The sequence below is a fragment of the Camelus dromedarius genome, chromosome 7 (assembly GCF_036321535.1).
Source record: "Camelus dromedarius isolate mCamDro1 chromosome 7, mCamDro1.pat, whole genome shotgun sequence".
Classification (NCBI taxonomy): Eukaryota; Metazoa; Chordata; class Mammalia; order Artiodactyla; family Camelidae; genus Camelus; species Camelus dromedarius.
This window is the reverse complement of record NC_087442.1, coordinates 60,863,121-60,884,695: the sequence shown is the minus strand read 5'-3', so window position 1 is coordinate 60,884,695 and position 21,575 is coordinate 60,863,121. Positions and strand designations below refer to the sequence as shown.

General features: G+C 36.4%; 1 protein-coding gene across 1 annotated transcript in view; it reads left to right on the top strand.

Moving 5' to 3' along the window:
• Positions 1-12,096: 12,096 nt before the first annotated feature.
• CASD1 (CAS1 domain containing 1) overlaps positions 12,097-21,575 on the top strand; it is a 42,919-nt gene continuing 33,440 nt past the window's right edge. Inside the window, exons 1-3 of the mRNA XM_031454912.2 lie at positions 12,097-12,383; positions 19,531-19,627; positions 20,000-20,120. Of these exons, the coding sequence (XP_031310772.2) occupies positions 12,251-12,383; positions 19,531-19,627; positions 20,000-20,120 (351 nt within the window). The 5' untranslated portion in view covers positions 12,097-12,250. The remainder of the gene's footprint in view (positions 12,384-19,530; positions 19,628-19,999; positions 20,121-21,575) is intronic.

The following is a 21,575-nucleotide window of genomic DNA, read 5'->3' as shown; positions in this document are numbered from 1 at the left end:
CATTAAGCCAGTCAAGCTCACTGGAGGGAAAAAATTATGCTTCTATGTAAAAGAGTGTGTATTATTTAGATTACACTCTTTCAGGTATCTGATTCTAGTCCTTCATTGTTCTCAAGTTATCTTACAACTCTGCAAGCTGCAGATAACTGATAACAATGCACAATAATTACTGTCTATAATTATGCAAATTCTGCCTGGTAGAGAGTGAATTAATTTTCCTCCCTTCCCATTTGCCCCCCTGAGGCTAGGTTTACCTCCATGTGCACATTTATTTCAATATTCTTGATTTACAAATATCTTTTATTTTAATTCTCCCTTGAACTTGTAATACCTCACAAGTTTCCTCATTAATGAGTTAAATTAAGGCGTTAACATTTATTCATTTTAATATCTGCATGAAAGTTGTCATTTTACCTTTTTAAAAAGACGTATATTTTAACATATTCAACAAGGTTACACTGGCACTTTTTAACATTCAAGGTCATCAGTAATACTGCCCCTTTGGCCATCCCACTCCCTATGTAAACTCTTTGACATTGAAACAGCCTAAGTCATTGTTCTCTGAGTACACCATGGAAGCTTTTATTTCCTTTTTTCTGTTTTTTGGCCCAACCTATTCATTTGTTTACGTCTTGTCTAACTTCACAGCTGGACCCATGGACTAGTGAGTACACCGGACCACTGGGGCAGTCTTGATTTCATAGTCAAGAGGCATCTTGTATACATGTAAGCCTGGTTATGCAGAGTCAACAAGTTGTTCCTCACTGGTGATAGCAGCATTTGGGAGTCTGGTTTTATGATTTAATCATTAGGTGATCTCTGTCAGTATATGATAGGGATCAATTAGATAAGAATTTAAAGAATCCAGTTTGTTAGCCTTTTTGGGTTTGTTTGTTTGTTTGTTTGTTTGTATGACTATATGTAAACTCAACTCAGTCAAGAAAACATTTTATGTTCACTGACAGTAGAGCATCTCTTTGAGATCTGCTCTGGTGAGTTTTTATGGTTCTGCATTTAATCTTAATCTACGATTGAGGTTGTAGAACTAAAGTTACAAGCTCTTAGCAAGTCTGTGTATCTGTAATTGAGAAAAAAAATCTTTACCTCTCATTGTGTGTTTGATGTTTTCCTATCTCCAGAATATATAAATAAATTAGAAAGTCTCTCAAATCCAAATAGCTCCATTCTAATTGGTTCACAAAGAAAAATAAACACTTATATTATTCTAATATCCCCAAATTTCTCAGGAAATAAAGAAATCAGACATGTAAAACCTGGCTTAACAAAACAATCTTACAGAAAGCTTAAGATCAGAAGCAGGTCCATATAAAAACACAAGTTCGTGTAATAAAGTTGAATCTTTTACAAACTTAGGCTGATTTAATAACTTTTGGTTTGAAAACAGCTGTGTGATTCTTCCCTGGTGTTATCAGTGTGGTCCTATTAGTTTGCTATTGCTGCATAATAATATTACCACAAATTTCTCAGCTTAAAGCAACACATTTATTAACTTATAGTTTCTGCTGATCAGTCAAAGCTAATTTTATTAGGCCTACTGCAGTAAGGGAAAACACCTTGAGAGATCTTAGTAATGTCTCAAAATGGGGAGATGAAGGAAGGGCTTGGGGATCTAGGCTTAAGTGGTTGAAGGCAGGTTTGTCAAGACAAGAAAAATAATTGAGATGAGGGGCAGTCCTTGACATAATAGTTTAGGACTGAGGGACAAAGCAAAGCCAGCTTCTTGACATGAGTCTTGATAATCAGTAAATGTTTTTTATAAGCTACTTATTTGGCCAAGTGAGCAATCTATTATCCTGATAGAGACAGAGCTGTTGGGCCAGATGAATAAACTGTATGGATAAACTGCTTTTCAGGAATTTCCTGAAGCAAATAGTGAAACTGTTCATGGGCTTACAGCTTTATATTCCTAGGCAAGAATTTCCTGGAACAAATATTAAGTCATACTGATACAAGGGAGTCTCAGTTCTCAATCCTAATTATTAAGCTAAGTAACTACAAACAGTTTAAATTCTTAAATTATAATTCTGATAAATGATTTTCTAAGCTGTTATATGTCAACTTAACCAAGATCTTTATTTAACTTTAAAACCTTGGACTATTCTTAAATCAAGTTATTTAGTGCTTAACCTTGGACAATTAGATAATTTCTAAGTGAAATATAACATGAAACTGTGATCACCCAACATATTTATATATATATATATATGTTTTTGTTTCTTATAGTGGATATATTTATTGGTCATGTTAATGATTGTGTTCATTTTGCTAATTTTAAAAGGTGAAAAATGGATGTGTGTGACTCTAGAGGGTCTTATGCATGTATTTATGAGTTTTGTTAATTTGCTGTGTATGACAGATTCCTCTACACTCCTTTCCAGTTTTTTCTGTGAAATAGAAATTAGTTACTTTAACTGAATGTTATAATGCATATGAGTAATCAATGACTGCTAAAGTAATAGTACAAGAAAAGTACAATTGTGAATGCTAGGTAATAGAATGTGCTTTTGTTTTCAAGGAAAGGAGAGTATTCTTGTCTTTAAAAGTCTGGTTCTTCCAAGAATGTAAAAAATGATTGTGTAAGACAATCTTGAATAAATATAGAAAGTTACAGATTGGCAGGAAAAAAATTATATTTGCCTCAAACTATAAATAATGAATCTGAAAAGAAGCAATGAAATGTATGCAAATTTTGACAAAGTTCACTGTTTTGATGGGTTTATTTGTAAGATAATTTTAAAAAGTAGAGCAGGGAGCTCATGAATCCTTTACTGCTAAATATAATAATAATGCAAGACTAGAATTTCATTTTCTATATATTAAAATGACAGTTTATCTTAAACTCTTTAGTCTTCTCTTAACAAGGGGTAGTAAATAGTTATTCTTTTACATTCTGTGTGATCCGTCTGCATGTTGGAAACTCCATATACCATCAAAACAGTATTCTGTGTTTGTGCTGACTTTCTCAAGCCCTTGACTATTAAGCAACAAAAACATAAAGTTTCTCATTTCTGAAAAAGCTAAGATTCCTTTCAATTATGTTACCTTCTTCTTATTTAGAATACTGTATTCTCACTTTATTAGGTAGCCAATTTATTGTTTCTCAGGTACACATGAGCCTGTTTTAATGCATGATCTAAAGTATTCTAATAACTTTTGATTTTGTTTCCCACAATCATATCTTAGATTCAGAAAAATAGTTTTCAGGATTTTCTTTACACATAAAAATTCTTTGAAATATCCCATAAAGACCCCAGGAAATTCATGAAGATTTGTCTTTTTGCCTATAAAAGAGGTGATGTCCCAAATAATTCTTTTCTTAACATGTTGTAAATTTCATGATTAACTCAACACCAGTCTAAGAACTGATCAAATTAAAGGGTAAATTTTATAGATAAAATATTATTCATATCTATGTTTCTGACATTATACACATGATAGAATGAACTGGGAGACCCTGGAGATTTGTCAGTGCTCTCACTGTCCATAAAACAGTCTTACTCCCAGGAAAAGCACTGACCAAATTATTACAAAAAATTACGTACTTCATTCAATAGAGAATTTTACTGTCCTCAGTTTTGACATTGTAGTTACCATATATGTTAACCATAATCATTTAGTCTCACTGACAGCTAATTCCTGTTATCTTCTGATGTTAGCCACCAGGACCCATTTTAGTTCAGAAAGAGATGACTTCATGAAAGTAGGCTGATAACCCAAGATGCAGCAGAATAAGAAATAAATACATAAAGCTAAATGAACTGATAGTAAATTTAATTATAGTTATTTGGTTTGGAACACTGATGACATTCATTTGCTAATCGTCTATTTTCTGATGCTTATATGAAGTCCTTGACTTGGCAGTTTATTTCTAGCTCCCTTACCCTCCACATCAAATGGAACTCTCAACATCAAATGAAACATTTAAAAAATGGCTCCTAACTCTCAATGCCTCTTTCAAATTTTAGAACCAAATATCTCTACTGAGTGTTCAGTTACTTGCATAGGGTCCAAAAGAAGTTGTTCTCCTTTCACCAAGTATCAAATTCTTATTGAAAATTACACATTGCACTCCAACAGAGAAGATTTTGACATTGTCATTCAAGGTCATACCTGAGAGTTATGTTTGAAAATAAATGGCATTTAATCAGATATGGAAATCCCATCATTTAAAAGCAAGTGCTATATTTTATATGTGAAAGTAATGCCTACAAATTTCAACCCCCCAAATACTGGCCTGGTACCTGTTTCATGGTGAAAGCCTCACAAGTCAAAAGCAGCATCACTCACTGGCTGGCCAGGAACCTCCGCATATGTGGACTTCAAGTGGAGAGGAGTTCACCAGATCCCATAAGCAATGAGGTGAAATCTTGGTAGACAGATTTTCTTAGGCTTGGTTTCTTAATCTTAGGATAGAAAAAAAAATGCTTTTAAATAATTGAATCTTGTATCTCTTAATGAAATTACTCAGCAAAATTTAATTCTTTGACTTCTACAGTTGCTCAGTACCAAATGCTCAAGGAGGCTATATATACTGTTAGTTAATACCTTTTGCTGAACTATGTAAACAGTCAGTCCAAAACATAATGAAATCAGCCTTTTGTGTGTGGGATCAAAAATAAATCTCTAGAAGTTATTTATGAACAAAAGAATGGACTGTTGAGTCCAAAAGAATGGACTGTTAAAAATTATTTAAAACTTGTATATAAGGCAAAAAGGTGGGTGACAGGACCTTTCAACGTCATACTGGAGTACTGTTTAACAGACTAAACCAAGAATTATTTAATTATCTAAAAGAATGCATCCATGTTTGACTTGGCTATTTTCTATTAATTAGACACCTAGTCTCCACGGCATATATGTTAACTGGTAGAGAGCAAATTTAAGAAAACTTCTGGCGAATTTACCAGTGTCAACGAACTTTGAAGGAAGAATCTTTTATTAAGCATCATCTAAGTGTCAAAAACTATACATTACTCATTTAGTCATAAAAACAACCTTGAGTGATAGGTCTTATTATCCTCATTTTACAAGTAAGTTGAAGTTCAACAGGTAAAATGATATGCCACATTATTTACCTAGTAAATGGTGGAGCCGGTGTCAAACCATGAATATTCTTTCAAAACCTACACTATTTTTTACTACATTATTCTATCCCTGTAGTAAAAACTTTTTACTAACAACCACAAAGTTGTACCTGCCACTTCCGCAAACCAAAAATGATGTCTAAATGTCACCTCAAAAATAACAATGCTAGTTAGAAAGGCAGAATTTCATGATAGGAAATGTAAATGCATGTTCCACCTGCACAGAGTAAAAAGATCTATGAGTCATCTCCTGCAACTGACTAAGTGTTTAGCTGAAGATTGCTCTTTATCATCTAGCTAGATGGCAATTAGAAGAGTGTGGGACAAAGTATCCCTTAGGAAAAACTGGTTAAAGAATAAATCACTTAAAGTACTTTACAGATGTTACCTAATACATTTTCATACGTCCCTGTGAGCCACACAGTGTTATACAAAAAGTGATCCTAATTTGCTTACGGCCATTCAAAGGTGATAGAGTGTAAAGTGGAAGGCCAAGATGCTGCTAACAAAGTTAGACTTACCTGAGGCCTTGGGCAGTTTCGGCCATTTCAGCTGAAACACCACTAAGTTAATTAACCTCTATTGTTTTCCTTAACCTGCTTAGTGAAAATGTCAGGACCTTTTGGGCCAGAAGGCTGTGTGAAATCAGGCAGGTCATTTAGAATTTTTCTTCTCCCCTTCAAGTTGCCCCACTCTGAGCTGATCAATGGTTGACATCCTTCACCTGAGAAACAATGGGAGCTATTCATATTCGCCTTCCCTAAGGGATTTTTTTTTTTTTTTAAAGCAGTGAACTGTGAATTTCCAGATAATTTAAAACAACTACTCTACAGAAAGGAGAATGTGTCTTAGCCTTTGAGGAAGACCTAGGGCAAAATAACTGTTACACTATCATCCCTCCCCCACCCTTTATTTGTTAACTGTTGACAGGAAATGTTGATTTCCCCTGAAAAGAGAAGTGTGCAGCTTGGAGTGGAGTGGTAAATGCATTTTTCTGTCCTAGAGAAAGTGTATTGAGGGTGATGGGATGGTGCAGAATTTCACACCTGAAAATGTAGTATGTAGTGGATTGTTTGGGTTTTATTTTGAACATACTTCAATGTAAACAAGAAGAAACTGAAGAAATGTTATGATATTCCTTCCCAAGCTTGCCCTTACTCCAGTCTTTCCCAGGTCAGTAAGTGGTCCCTGAAGCCACCAGCTGCTCAAGCAGGAAACTGAAGTCACCCTTGATTCTGCCTCTTCCTTATCTTCCCACAAACTATCTATCAGCATTTTCTGACAGTTTTTAGTACTAAAATCTATCTCCAATCTCTGCATTTTTCCCCCATCTCTTCTGTTTTCACCTTTATCCAAACTAGTAAAGTGAATGAGTCTACCAGGGAAGGGAGTGAAGACCTTTCTCCAAAGTACAGCTATTTGGGGAACACTACAATTGGCAGAAGAAGGAAAGAAGACAGAAGAGAAGCTGAAAAGGTGGGAAAGCAGAATACAATTGGGGTAAGCAGAGAATTTAGACAGAAAGGATCAGAAACCTAAGGTTGACTCCCAAGTGTTTCCCAGTCTGAAGATAAGGACAGGTCTGAATCTGCTGTGAATTCAGGATGTGTTTCTTATACTGAAGAATATTATATCACGTATAAAACTTTTACTTTATAAAATTTCCAAATGATTAATAGGAAGATTTCTGTATAAATTTTTCAGATAAAATTTTCCAGATTAAAAAATATATATATATAATAAAATAATTGAGTAATACTTTAGAATTTCTTACTGTTCTGTATCAGTTTTTGAATACTTCAGTACATACAAATCAGATATTTGGTTTTTTTGCTTTGCTTTGCTTTGGGTACACTCAACTTGATCAAAAAATCCAAAGGTCAATATTCAAATTCACAGTAATAGAAACAAGTTTTCAGTCTTCTATAGGAAACTGTTCATTTGTTCAAACAAGCCAAATTCACCTTGAAAAATATTCCTCTATCCCATAATCTTAAAAATTCTAGGAAGAGTATCTTAATTTTCTCCAGTGTTACTCATTAAATGATCTTTAATCTGAACTTAAGAAATAGTAATAATATTCATATATTAATATTCATACATTAAAAGATAAATTTTAGAAGAGGATATAGCATGACTCTCATACAGATATAAAATGAACATGTGTCAAAGCTTTTATTTAATTCATTAATTAATGAGGGAACCAGAAAGATATTACAATTGGTTCAAAGGAGAACTCGAAGAATCACATATATAAGGGCATTAAGAATGGTGAAATAAATTTGCTTAACAAATGTAAAACTTCAAAACTGCTCAACATCCACAGGGCAATAATCAACTGAATCCCAATGAGATATAATTTGCATTTCTTTGGACAAGAATCATTTGCATTACTATAAGTATTATATAACTTACAGCAATGTAAAATAACTCAAAGACAATGAAAGATTCAGAGGCCCCATAGAATCAGATAATCTGAACAATGCCTAGTTTCCCACTGAAGACAACCATAATATCTTGGTCTATTTCTAAGTCTTTCACAAGTTTTCCCTACAAATAATATGAAAAGTACTAACTCCCTGTGCCCCAATGCATAAAATCTGGAGGGAGGGGAATGGAGAGGAAGATAAACATAGTAACAGAATAAATTACAAGGCACAGTGAGATATGTCCCAAAAGACAGAACTGATAATTTCCCAATACACTCAATATGCACAAGGAAGGAAGGTATCTGTTCTGATTGTACAATGCCTGTGCTCAATACATACTTAAGCACAGATAGAAACAAAGTACTAAGACAAATCAGAGGAAGGAAAGAGTTATATTTCCCTAAGGAGCCATGGGGCTTGGTTCATAGAGGAGACAAAATGTAGCAGGTCTTTAAATTAAAGTTTTTCTGGTTGTGGTAATCATTTCACAAAGTATGCATTTATCAAAACATCATGTTGTACACTATAAGCAATTTTATTTGTCAATTATACTGCAATAAAACTGGAGGGGGGAAAAAGCAGAAAAGTTTTAAATAAGCAGAACATGAGGTATGTGGGAGAAAGTATTTCAAGCTAAGGGAATAGTAAGAGAAAACCAACAGATATATCATGTTCCTGGCTTGTAGTTTAGCATGGTTGGATAAAATGAGAGCTAGAGAGAAGAGATGGAGACTTGGTCCGAAATCACAGACAACCTCAGACATGTTAAGACGCTCGGAATTCACTTTGCTGCAATAGAGAACCACCAAAGTTTTTAAGCAGGAAATGTCAAGATCAAATATAAGCCTTAAGCAAATAATTCAAGCAGCAATTGGTAAAAAAAGATTGAAAAAAAGTGAGAAATTAGAGACAAGGAGGCCAGTTGAAACCTGTTGCAATGGTCAAGTTGGAGCCTAAACCAGAGTATTCTCAGCAAAAGGAAAAAGCTTTGAGGAAGGCATTAACAAACAGAATACAGTGATTCACTAAGTATGTGATTCTAGGCTTTTGACTGTGTATTCCTATCAGTTAAAAATTTGAGCATGCACCATTTATTTAGTGCACTGCTCTACTAATGAACCAATACATGTAATTTGAGGCATTCATAAATGTCCCCAATTTTTTTTTGCTCTCAAAGAGAAAGGTTTAATTCATATTTGGATGCTTAACTTCTAAATGTCTTGTTAATTTTGATGGCTTCATATTCAGAGTAACTCCCATCTCAAAGCACCATATATTTAGAGCAAGACCCATGGTTTATGATGAGTGGATGTAAATTCTTATTTCAAACAATCTTGATAATTTTATAATTTTTTCTAATTTCTTACAGATTTAAGTTGTTCATATATGTGTATGTCAGGTACATACATTTTTGATATACGATCAATATATAACCTGTGTCAGTTATGATATGTAATACATATGATACACATCGATACTTTTTTTAACCAGGTAACAATGCTGATAAAGAGCTTATATTAGAAGATTCCTTTCTGTATATCCTTCTTGCTTACCAGCACTTATTTGATTAGAGTCATCTTCAATTCACATTCCCCCTGGGGATTTTTAAAGTCACTTTCTATTTTGTGAGTTTAAATAAAAGTATATAATATAATCTGTGAATCCATTTGATAAGCTTATAGGAACAATATGCTGAAAGTCAACAAATAAGTGAGCCATTGTCCATCTCTCCACATGTGTGACTAGGTTCTCAAATGAAATGGTATTGATACAATCAAGGACATAGATGAAAGACAGCTTTGGGAGAGAAGAGGAATTTTTCAAGTCAGAAGGAACTGCAGTTAATACTGAATTGCACACTCAAAAGTTGTTAAGAGAGTAAATCTTAAAAGTTCTCATCACAAGAAAAAAAAATTCTGTAATTATGTATATATGGTAATGAATGCTAACTAGACATTGTAGTAATCATTTTGCAATGTATACATCAAATCATCACACTGTACACCTGAAACTAATATAATGTTATATATCAACTATAAACAGTATGAACAGTAATGAAATGGACACAGTGGAGCAGAAAAACAATTATACCAAAAGATTCTCACCTCAAAACTGTGCCCCTCCTATTGTGCTGGCTAGTCCTTTTCAGTCCTTTTTCCTGTCTTCTTCATCCCCATGACCTCCTGTGGTACAATGGGAAATAGATACTGGTTAAAAAAAGAAAAAGAAAGGAAGGAATAAAGAGTGGTCAGCTTTTTGTTTGCTTGGTTTGGTTTGATTTGCTTTCAAGTAATGCAAGGTTGAAAGAGTTCCTATTAGATGGTTTCTTTTTTTTATCAGATTCTTAGGGGTGAGGTAACCTGTTAAGCATTAGTAGTTAACATTCTGGATGGTTTAGAGGTAGGCCAAAAAACATGGAGCCACTAACTAGTTTTTAGTATTATCAGATTTGAGTTTAAGGAAGTTCAGTCTGTTAGAGATATGGCAGAGAGCTGTAAGATTGGATTTTTGAGCCAGATCTGAGGAAGATGAGTTTAAAGGATAAGAAATCCAGGCAAGAAATCATGTCTTAACCAAGGCAACAACAAGGGGATGGAGAAAAGGGAACATATTTGAGGGTTATTTAGAAGGGAGAATAGGAGTGGAGCAAGTGAAAACTGAAAAGTCAACACTAGCCTTTCTAAGATATTCGTCAGAGAAGGAAAGAGATGAAGAGGTAAACACACAGAAACACACAAGAAAAAGTTACTGGTGGAAGGAAAACAGCCAGGAGAGAGAGGGAGAGTTTAAAGAAGACACAGAGAGAGTATGATTGACACAGAGATAACTGATAGAGTCATCAACACCCCCAAGAAAGGGGGACAGGAAGAGGAGGATTAGCTTTAAACTAGAAGGAAGGAAGAAAGTGGTCCACAAGCTATTTACAATATTTCAGAGAGCCTTCTGGAAATTGCAATTAAATAAAATGTCAAGTTTCTTTACTTTTGGCAGGCATTAACTCAACCCTGCAGGCTAACACTGGTTATCGTGAGCTGATCAGAAATTCTAATTTGCTGTTGATGACATCATAGAAATTTCTAGGATGCGATTGGTAGCCCATATACTGTTAGCAGAGTTACTTCTCTGTTTTTTTGTTTTTGTTTTTTTTACAGTATCTGATTTAATTCTTTCAGTATGTGTGATCAACCTTGGATCAGAAGAATGACAGCCAAAATTAAGCGACCATTTCCAGGGAACAGTGCCTAGTGTTTGTACACTCATTTAGCTCAATTGCTTATTAGCATTACATCCATGACAGTGATGTATGTGATTTCATTTAAGTGACAAAATCTCTCAAGATAGGGGTTCCATGGATGAAAACATAATAGTCCTCGGGTGAAAATAATTGGGATGACAAGATCTCTACGATCCCTTCATATCTAAGTCTATAATTTTAGGAAGGGCCTATAAACACAAGTTCAGGAATGGCTAAATGAGAAAGTTGTGAAGAAAACACTTCAACTAACCAAATGACTCACTCTAAATAAGGCAAGTAGGAAGGGATGCAATGTAAGTATTTCCACCTGGAGGGCAGCAGAAAGGATACCATCCTCCCGCCCCGCCCCGCCCCACTGCCCTCCCCGCCTTAAAGAAAAGGGGGGGAAAGGAGGTGAGGGATAATAAGCACTTATCGAAGGCAAAGGAGTGCTCCCTGTATTGCTAACCACAGAAATTTAACCAACTTTTGGAGCAGGAACGACTATCCTGAGAACACTTTTTTATGTTTGGCCCATCCACCTAAACAATTCTTGCGGTAAGAGTGGGGTCCTTTTCTCACCAACACCTACACTAAGCTAGGTTCACTTTGTACCTTCTACTCTGTACTTTGGGGTACTTTTCACCCCCTGGAACTGGGCAAACCAGACTTTTTTTTTAAAGTTCCAAGAAAAGTAGACCAAAGCAGTGAGTTATGAATCTTACCCGTGGGTTGAGTGCTAAGGCTATCAACAGTCTCAACACCTGGCAAACATCTCCGGGCGACCAGACTGACCAGTTAGTCTGACGAGAAGCCCGGGCGACACTGGGTGGCCTTCGCATCCAGTTGGGCAGGTTCAGGGAGTAGAAAGCTCAGCAAAGGGTGTGTCGGGGTAGGAGGAAGCGGACTTTGTATACTTTTCCGGAATAGTAGTTCTACTGCCTCAACTTGGACTCCGGTAGCGGCCAGCAAGCCAACAGAAAGCCCGGGGCTCGCGTTCGGGCCACTTTGGACCCCTGCTCTCCTCACCTCACATCCCCATGTCTCTGCCGTCGCCCGCCGCCGCCCGTGACACGGTGACCCCGGAGGGCCGTCTGGAGCCCATGACCCCGGAGCTCTGGGTATCCGGACCCCCCTTGCAGGCGCAGCCGCTATTAAGACGGGAGGCTAAAGGGGAGGAGGAGGAAGGGGAGGAGACGGGCGTCCAGGGCGCCTGGGGAACCCGTGCGGCGGAGCAGCGGCGGCGGGGCTTGGGGGAGGCCGCTGAGGCGGCCGCGGCCGAGGAGGGGCAGGTGGAGGCTGGGGGCGCCGCGGCGGCGGCGGCGGCGGCGGGGTCAGGCTCCCCGGCAGGAGGCGCGGGTGACAGCCGCGAGTGCTGGCGACGGCTCCTCGCCTGGCTGCGGCGGCGGCAACCCCAGTGCTGCCCCTGTGCGGCGCCCCTTTCCCGCTCCGCCGCGCACTGTTGTCATGGAGGAACCAAGATGGCGGCTCTGGCCTACAACCTGGGCAAGCGGGAGATCAACCACTACTTCAGCGTGAGGAGCGCCAAGGTGCTGGCGCTGGTGGCCGTGCTGCTGCTCGCGGTGTGCCACCTCGCCTCCCGCCGCTACCGAGGTGAGCGGGCCCTCCCCCTGTCCCGGCCGGCCGGGGGAGGAGGCGACGCGGCGGCTGGAGGCCGCCCCCCTCGCCCGACACACGCCCACGCTCACGCGGCCGCCCGCCGGCGCGCCAGCCCGCGGGGGAGGCGGTGCCCCCACGTGCCCCAAGGTGGCCCCGGCGGCGAGCCAGGCGCCCCTAGCCGTTTGAACGGACCCCAGTTCAGACGGCCTCAGGTCGAGGGCCCAGGGTCTTGGGCACCCCCCAGCTGCCTGCGCTGGGGTCCGGGGCGCCAGTCTGGGCCGGTCCGAGGGGCTTCCGGGGTCCTGACACCTGCGCGGGCTGAGCCGGGGGAGATGCGCCCGGTCCGGGGCTCGCGTGCTGGAGGCGGGCAGGCGGCTCTCAGGGGCCAGCCCGAGGCGCCTGAAGGCCCGGCCGCCCTGCAAGGGGGTACCGCCGGCCCAAGTGGGGTCTCCGTTTTTGCGCCCCAGGGGTTCGGCTGTTTAGCCTTTGTTTAGTCCGTCCTCTGCCCCGTGACAGCGTGCCGAGCTGTTGGACAGCGGCAAGGGCCGCCCCATTTCCTTTGCTGCCGGGGCGCCAGCTGGCAAAAGATGCCCTTGGCCAAATGGTAGAGGTGTCACCCAGCCTTTGTGATTCAGAAACCTTTCAAGGATTCTGGTTGCACACTTTTTACAAAGTAGAGGCACTGGAGCAGATATTTGAAAAGAAGTTACAGGTTGACAGGAGTTGAAGTGGGCAATAGAAAGCAAGTTGGAAGCAGTTTGAAAGGAGGCCTTCGCTGCTTTGAAATTGGTGTAAAGGGGAAAAGGAAACATGACCTTATTTCAGAACGAATTATCCTCCAATAATCAAGGGATATTTACTTGTCCTTGCTGATTGATTTTTTTCTTAGTTTTCTCTGTAAAAATGCCACTAGGACACAGGTTGACAGGCTGAGGGAAATTAATAACGATAGGATCTTTTATTTTCGGCTCTTAGTATTATCGAAGCCATTATCTGGACAGCTCTTGGTGACTGTGAGAGTAATTGGTCAGGATGTAATGTGTAATAGACAGGTGAATATTTAACGCCTTTCTCATTTGATTTCTCACCTACTTTGGCAAAATATCCAGTAAACGGGGCACTGGAATCTGAACTCTCTTCCCATCCTAGGAAATCTTTCAAAGTGTAGGACATTTTGATCAATTCTGCTGCTTTGTTTCTGCAGTGCTTGAAGATTAAAAATCTTATGCTCTAGTACCCTACTGGATGAATAACCCTTTATATAAGTACACTAAATCAACTAAAAAGATACATTCTTTATGCCTGTTTGGCCTTTCTCCTCCAGCCTCCTATAGATCACAGCCACATGACCTGGCAAGACTTTGGTTCCTCTGCAGTGGCTGTAACAGAAGTTCAATCCTTTCATCTACAAAATAAAGCTAGCAATTTGATGTATTAATTTGTGGTAATTTTGAAGAAAAATTTCTAACTACTATCATTTTATGCTATTTTGGGTATGACAGTAATCTAACTCAATTTTATGTATGTGATAGTTGAGATAAATTTTATAACTGAGATGCTATAGTCCTAAAGCTAAACATGTAGTCCCACCTCCCTTTTTAAAATTGTGCTTTTATCTTTTGATAAGCTTGGATCCTAAACATTATATTTAGATTATATATTTCATCCTTTCAAGATCTGTCATCTGTAGAGAAAATAGAGTGTCAGATGGAACCTTATGATTGAGTGTAGCAATCTGGGATTGTTTACAAAGCCTCCTCCAGAAGTTAGTCATCAGCTTCCACAGGTGCTTCAGTGCGCTGAGTGTGAAGCAGTACACCTGGTGTGTGTACTTGCCCAGACTGAATGTCAAGAACTTGAACCAGGGGTTGTTTGGGGAAAATACTGATCTTACCAGGAACTTTTAAGCCATCCTCATGCTTTGGCAGTGTGAAACTGAGTCAGATACAGTGCCCCTCACACAAGGATAACCATACACTTGAATCATAACATCATAAATCTTTAGAATAATAAAAGACCTTATATTAAATACAGAGGTTTGGGCTGTATATTAAAACTCCCAACGGTGGGTATGAGTTTGCCTTAGGTAAGGTTGAGGGAATGCTGAGATACTCTGTGTCTCTTGCTTTACAAACTACAGAAAGGAAAGGAAAGAATTAACACTACAGAAAGTGAAGCTTGGCCTAACTACATGCTAACATTGAGCGCTTATTATATGCCAGGTGCTGTTCTACTAAATGTTTTACATCTTTTAACTCATTTTATTTTTATAACCAGTCTGTGAGGTAGATACAATTACCGTATTTCATTCTCCCCCTCTCTCCCCCACCAGTTTTAACATCTCTGTAATCAAGATGAGTTTTTAAAACTTTGATTGCATGTCAAAGTTTAATTGATAACATTTTCCCTACTGTTACATAAAATAATGGTGTGTTTTATAATCAGTGGTCTTAGGGTCAGCGAATTAAAGTATTATTTACATTTTAAAGATGAGGCATGAGAGGTTAAGTTGCCTAAGGATACACAATTAGTCTGACTAAGCTAGAATTTAAAACCCAGTTAGTCGGCCTCATGCCATTATGTTATAGTCTGCCTTTCTGAGAGCTTCTTAGACAATGGTGATGCATGGAAGGTGGAGTGAGAAGGTAGTCTCCAGCAGGACATGGGTTAAAACCATTCAGATACACTAATTCAAACTCACAGTGCCAGCCAAGAGTTTTCCTATTCTTTTTCCAGTAAAGTGGTGATTTTATAAAAGTTGCATGTGTAAAGCTTCAAAATTTGACCAGCTTACTTTTTATTAGCTATGCTTATCTTTCTTCCTTCTTCCTAAACTCCAGGCTCACAGTCTAAATATGCTTTGCCCTTTTACACGTCTCACAGATATCTGATTTTCTATGCCTACAGTGACTTCTCTCTACTTGAAAGAAAGTGTAGATTTTTCCTTCAAGTCCTGGTTCAGATGCCACCAGCATAGAAGTAGGAATTAGGAATTCATTGTTTCTGCAGCAGTTAGTACATACTCATCCTGTTGTATTATAATAATATGTACCGACTCCCCCACACAAACTGTGAGCTTCCAAGGGTATTTTATTCATCTATAAATCATGAGAGCTTAACACACAGTAGGAACTCCAAAAACAATTATTGGATATTCAAGGTCTTTATTTCCTTCTCTTTCCTTCTTCCATTTGGTACTTTTGGTTTTAATTGAATTTCATGTTCTAATAGCATGTTCTGATCTCAACTTTAGAAAGTAGTGTGTTGTGGGGGTTTTTTGCATTATTAATATTATTTTCACATAATATAATAGAATCCCATTTAAAAACTAGTTATTCTTTTAACCACATTTTTTCTAAATTTTAACATTACCTAATCACAAAATGTCCATTAATATTGTGATTACAGATTGAAAACATCATTTCTGTGAAAAGAAGCCAGTATCTATAGCCTTAAGGGCAGTTCCAATCTGGATAAATTTAAATATTTTAATTGATAAAGTTAACTTGCTTCAGATGCTTTAATTTTATTGAAATCTAATTCCTTTCTATCACGAGGCATATTAAATGCAAATGTTAAGTATTATTGAATGTTCTGAAGAAAAATGAATTCAGAGCTTCAGAAATTAAAGAAAAGCAGCTCTAGGTCTCTCAGCCTTTTTTTTCTTTGCTGGAAAGATCCTGATCTACATGACACCACTTGTAATGAGACATTCCTAGCTTAGCTAAAGAAAAATGTAAATGGTGATTTTTCAGCACAGAGGAAAATATAACTTGCTGAATTTTAGGCAAGTAAAATGTTTTGCAGATCATATTGTAAACTTTATGATCTGGTATTTTCATGGTTGGTAGTAAGAAACACACAGCTTTAGTAGGGTGATTCAGTCAAAAGGTGCAATGTACCAAAGGTATTCTATTCAAGGGAAAATGTAAACTATCGTTTATTTAGCACATCACATATTTTCTTTAGTTGTTATGTTTTGTTTTTCAGCTTTAAAAAAAAAGCTTATTTCTCTTTTCACTTGTTTTCTCTTAGTATCTTTCTATTAGAGAAAAATCATGCATAAAAATGTGAGACTTTAGATTGACAAACCAGAATGCTTATGCTTAAGATAACAGAATGAAGAGGAAGACAGCCATTCATCTAGATAATCTTTGTATTGGAGAAAGCTGAAGTGGATAATTCTATCCCTTTAGTTGCTTTTTTTGTTTTAAATTGTGTTCCTAGCAGCTTGATTTATCTTAGTACTTGGCAACTTTCATCTCATGCTGGTTATGTTAAAGTAGCTATTAGAATTATATGAAGCAGTTGAAAATAATGACTGTGGTTTTTTTTGCTTGTTTGTTTTCTTTTGTTTGGGATTTTTATGAATAAATTTTGAAAGGAAAATTATGTGCCAGCAGATGTTTACATATAGTTAGTATACATAATAAAACTGCGGCACACTAACTTATATTTTAACATTTAGATTTACATGTAGTGATTTTATCCAAAAAATATTTCCTTCCCAGGAAAAGAGAACTAGTTTTAGAGTATGGAATTTTGTGGAGTTTTCTTTTCTAGATCAGGTTAATTTATATTTAATCAAATATCATAGTATTTATGACTATTACTATTTTTTCAGTATATGTGCTGCCGAAGGAAGCACTGCTACTACTAATTTTGCTATGTTGGTGTCAGATATAAAAAGACCAGTCTCCTCTAGCCTTTTCAGTTAGTTAGTTAGCAGTTCTTTTACTTTTCTAACAATTCTTCATACTACGTTCTCTCTGTTAAAATAGTTGGTATGGTTTCTGTCTTCTGAGTGGACTTTAACTGATATGATACAGAGACTATTAATTCCATGTAAAAGGATTTTTTTAATTTGCATCATAAAATATGAAGAGTCATAATTAACTAGCATTCATTAGCAAATTAAGAATTTCTTCCCTGGAAAGGCTGGTGGTCTCTAAGATACTGTGTTTATAGTGTCTTTTGTTATTGACAACTTCAAATTTGTTTCGCTGTGGGGTATTTCTAATATGGGTTCATCAGATTAGAGCTGTTGATTTCTACTAGCTGAACTACTGGAAAATAATGTGTGATTAGTAATATAGAGGAGGAAAAGAAGAACTTTGCATTTTTAAACACATTTTCTGGTGGAGAAAGATTGGTTATTTTAAGATGTTGGTATGGAACTTTCATCTCCACAAAATCATTTTGATAGCCCATATAGATGGGGAACAAATGGCATAATCCCACACACTGAAGATTGATCAAGGTGTGTTCTTGTTTATGTTTCTATTAAAAACAAACCTCAGGTAACAACCAAAAACAAAAAAGAGAGGAGGAAGGGATAAAAAAGAAAGAAAAAGAAGAAAACCTCCACAGAATTTATACCAGTTATTTACAACTTCTTATAACATTTTTAGAAAATAGATGTGTTACTAACTCTCCACTTGGTTTAATAGATGTATTTAAAGAAGTAGAAAAGCTATAAATATGAAATTTTCATCTTAAACATTTACTAGATTTTTAATAGGATTTTACTATATGGACATTAAAAGAAGACAGCAGGAGTGCTGTTTTTAGGAAATAACTTAATTGTGTGTTCCTATAGTCCTTTCTTTACTCTTCCTTGATTATTTATGTAGCTTAATTTCGTTTCTTAGAACTAGAATAGTTTTTAATAATTGGAAAGAATTAAGAACTGATTATAGTTTCCTTAAAGAGGTGTTATTAAAAAACCTTTGAAATACCAAAAAAAAAAAAAGCGCTAAGGCTACATATTTAATTGCAAAAATGTAATAATTGCTATTCTACTTTCCTTATCCAATTTTTCACCAACACAGTAATACAGTATTTTCACTTTTCCTTTCTTTTCTATTTTAGAATTTATGATACTTTTTCTTAAGCATACATGTCTTGCACTTGTATTACCTTTTATCCACGTGTTGGCCAGATAAATGGATAACTGGAATGAGAAAAGAGATGAGTTCTTCTCTTTTAGATATCTTTAGGTCTTTCCTATCCTTACCTGAATGGTTCAGTACCATTTTGTTCTGTAGTATCTCTCTTACCATACTTCCTATCTTGACCTTAACTATTTGTAAAACAAATAGAGATTGCTGTTGACTGTTAATAAAGAACTAGAGAACAAATTTTAAAGTACATGTATTCTATTAAAACCTAACAGGTAATCTATACATCTTGTTTTCCCCCCATCCTTTTGACATATTTGAACTTTTCTAATGCCTCCAGCCCCCTTTTTAAACAGGTACATTGATTATGTACATTAAGCTAATGTACGGTAAAATGGCCAAAGGAAGTAGGGTAACCATCTGTTCTAGTTTACACAGGGCTGAGAGGTTTTGCAGATGTGGAATTTTCTGTTTAAAACTGACAGTTCCAACCACACTGGAAGGAGTTGTTTGGTCATCCTAAGAGGAGGCAAGAGATAATCAAGAGATGTAGAGAGGCTGAATATTAATAACTAAAATCTGCATTTATTACAGGTTTCGATTGTGTGCATCTTCAGCCACCTTTTGGCTGACATAGTTTTAATAGTCTTGTCTTTGTGACATTGTAAAAGGATGAAATTTTATTAAGCTTTTTAAGAGGTTCTTTAATTTCTTTCTCCATTGGCACTTACAGAATAGGGATAGCCTGCTTCCTTTCAGGGAAGTTGTCAAAACGAGGGAGTAGGTTTATAAAATACTTCAATATTTACTAAGATATGCTAATGCACCAACTACTATAACAATTGAATAGGAAGTCATTTCCAAACTCTTGTCTTTTATCACCTAAACTTTTCTTTCCCAACTAGAATTAGGAGTAATAAGCAAATATAAAGGCTACTGTTAGGCAAGATGATGTCCTTAGAAAGAATACGTGAAGCAGAAGGAACTGCCAAAGCAGTGAATGTAGCATTTAGGATGACAGTCTTCTAAGGTGAGGTATGTCATTAGTGGCCCTTAGCCTTTTGAATAATAATGTATCGATATTTCTGTGCTTCTCATGGATGAGTAGTATGCACCTAAAAAATATAGTAAAGTGTAAAAAACTTTGTACTCTTTCATTTCAAAGGCTTAAATGGGGTCAGATAACCAATATATAAAAATTTAACTATTGTTTACAACATTGTTATGTTTAATTGTTATAGGCAATGATTCATGTGAATACCTTCTCTCGAGTGGCAGATTTCTTGGAGAGAAAGTTTGGCAACCTCACAGTTGTATGATGCATAAGTACAAAATAAGGTATAAAATTTCTTCATTTTGTTGTTTGTTTTCTTTTCTAAGATAGGTCTTAATATTTAGTAGAGAAGGATTGGTAAAGCAAAGAAAGTAATATATGGTACTTCTCTATGTGATGGTAGGGAATTGCTGACAAGGTTGGAGTGGGGTTGAGTCCAAGTGAGTATTCTTGCTCTAAAGCATCAGGGCTGTTATTATTGAGAGTTAGTTGATCATACACGGGCCAGTAGGTTAAACAAACCTGGCCACCTATTTCTAAGGCAACATAACTGTGTGTATAATAATCCTGTACTACTTTCTTCACAAATGATGTGCTTTGAAAATGCTGTATGCTGATTTTACTTATTTTAATTAATGTTTCTTTGTTGATTTCAGTGAAGCAAAGAACTGCCTTGTAGATAAACATATTGCATTTATTGGAGATTCCAGAATTCGTCAATTGTTTTATTCTTTTGTAAAAATAATTAATCCCCAATTCAAAGAAGAAGGAAATAAGGTAAAATTTGTCTATTCTTTTCATTAGAGTTTTGTTTTAGAAGTTAGCCAACTGAATAGTTATAGAAGGAATGTGCCCTTTCACATTAATAAAAGGAACTATTTAAGTTTTACTTTGGTTTTGGGAAAGGTGGAGGGAGAAAACAGGGATGATTTGCCATAATGGGGAACATAAGAAAAAGAAGTGGTAGGCTTACCTATCTATTGGCATGTTTTTTATTGACTTAAACTTCTAGTTCTCAGAAATACTAAATTCTTTCCACAGAAAAACGTTAAAATTCTTCAGAAAGAAAACAAAGAACAGATATTCCTTATCCTCCGTTTAATATTTTGCCACATTTCTTTTCAGTCTCTTTCTTAAAAAGACATACTTGTAATCTTTTTAGCATATTCAACTTTATATTTTGCTTTTTTCCCTACCACTTACCATAATTCACAATATTATATAATAAATGTAAGTATCTTCTTAATGGTAGCATATTATTGAGTGGATATAATGTGGTTTTATAAAATCGTCCCTTAACTTTTTGTAGTTTTCTATTTTTTTTATTTTGCAATTTAGAAAAGGACATTATCAATTCTATCTTTGTGCAAAAACTGTTTTTTAAATTATTTCTTTAGTATCAGATCTCTACAATGGAAATATTAGGTTAAAGAATATAAATACTTAAAAAATTATTGATCATATTGTTAAACTGTTTCAGTTTATACTAAAATTAGTAGTGTGCATTGGGGCCTACTTTTCTGCAGCCTTGCTGGCACTGGGCAATCATGCTATATAATTAAAATGATAATGTAACAAATTTCTGCTTTTTTTATAGAAAATTTTTCATTTAAAAATGTATCTTTTTTTGAAAACTAACAAGGATGAACATCTTTCTTAATGTTTGTTAACTGATTTATTTGTAAGTTAGTTAATTGTTTTTTGAATTAGCTCATCATATCCTTCTGTTTATACATTTTTAAGTGATCTAAGGTTCTAATCCCTGTCTTCAAGTGCATGGGAGTGGGGAACATCAAGAAAGAGAAAAGTACAAGAAATTTCAGAATTGTAGGGTTAATAGCTTATGAATTTATAATGAAACTCTGCCTGTACACATCAACTTGCCCGGTGGTAAGGAACTGAAAAATCAGGGGCTTCAGGGCTAAGTAACTAGTCTCATAGTGATGATGATAATAGATACTAAATCCTTAGGAACTATTTCTTGTGAGAAGAGTCCATAAGCTATTAGAGATTTTGTTTAGTGAGAAAAGCTGGTATAGATTTTAAAGCTGAATAACAGAAGATAAAAATTCAACTTTTCACTTTATTTGATATCTATAAATGTATTTTCCATTTCTATTTATAAATACAAAATTATACAGAAGAGTTGGAACTATTTAATGACATGAGATTCTTACAGTTTAAAGTAAAAAACTTCAGTGAATGTTTAAAAAAGTAGAGAGATTTCTGATT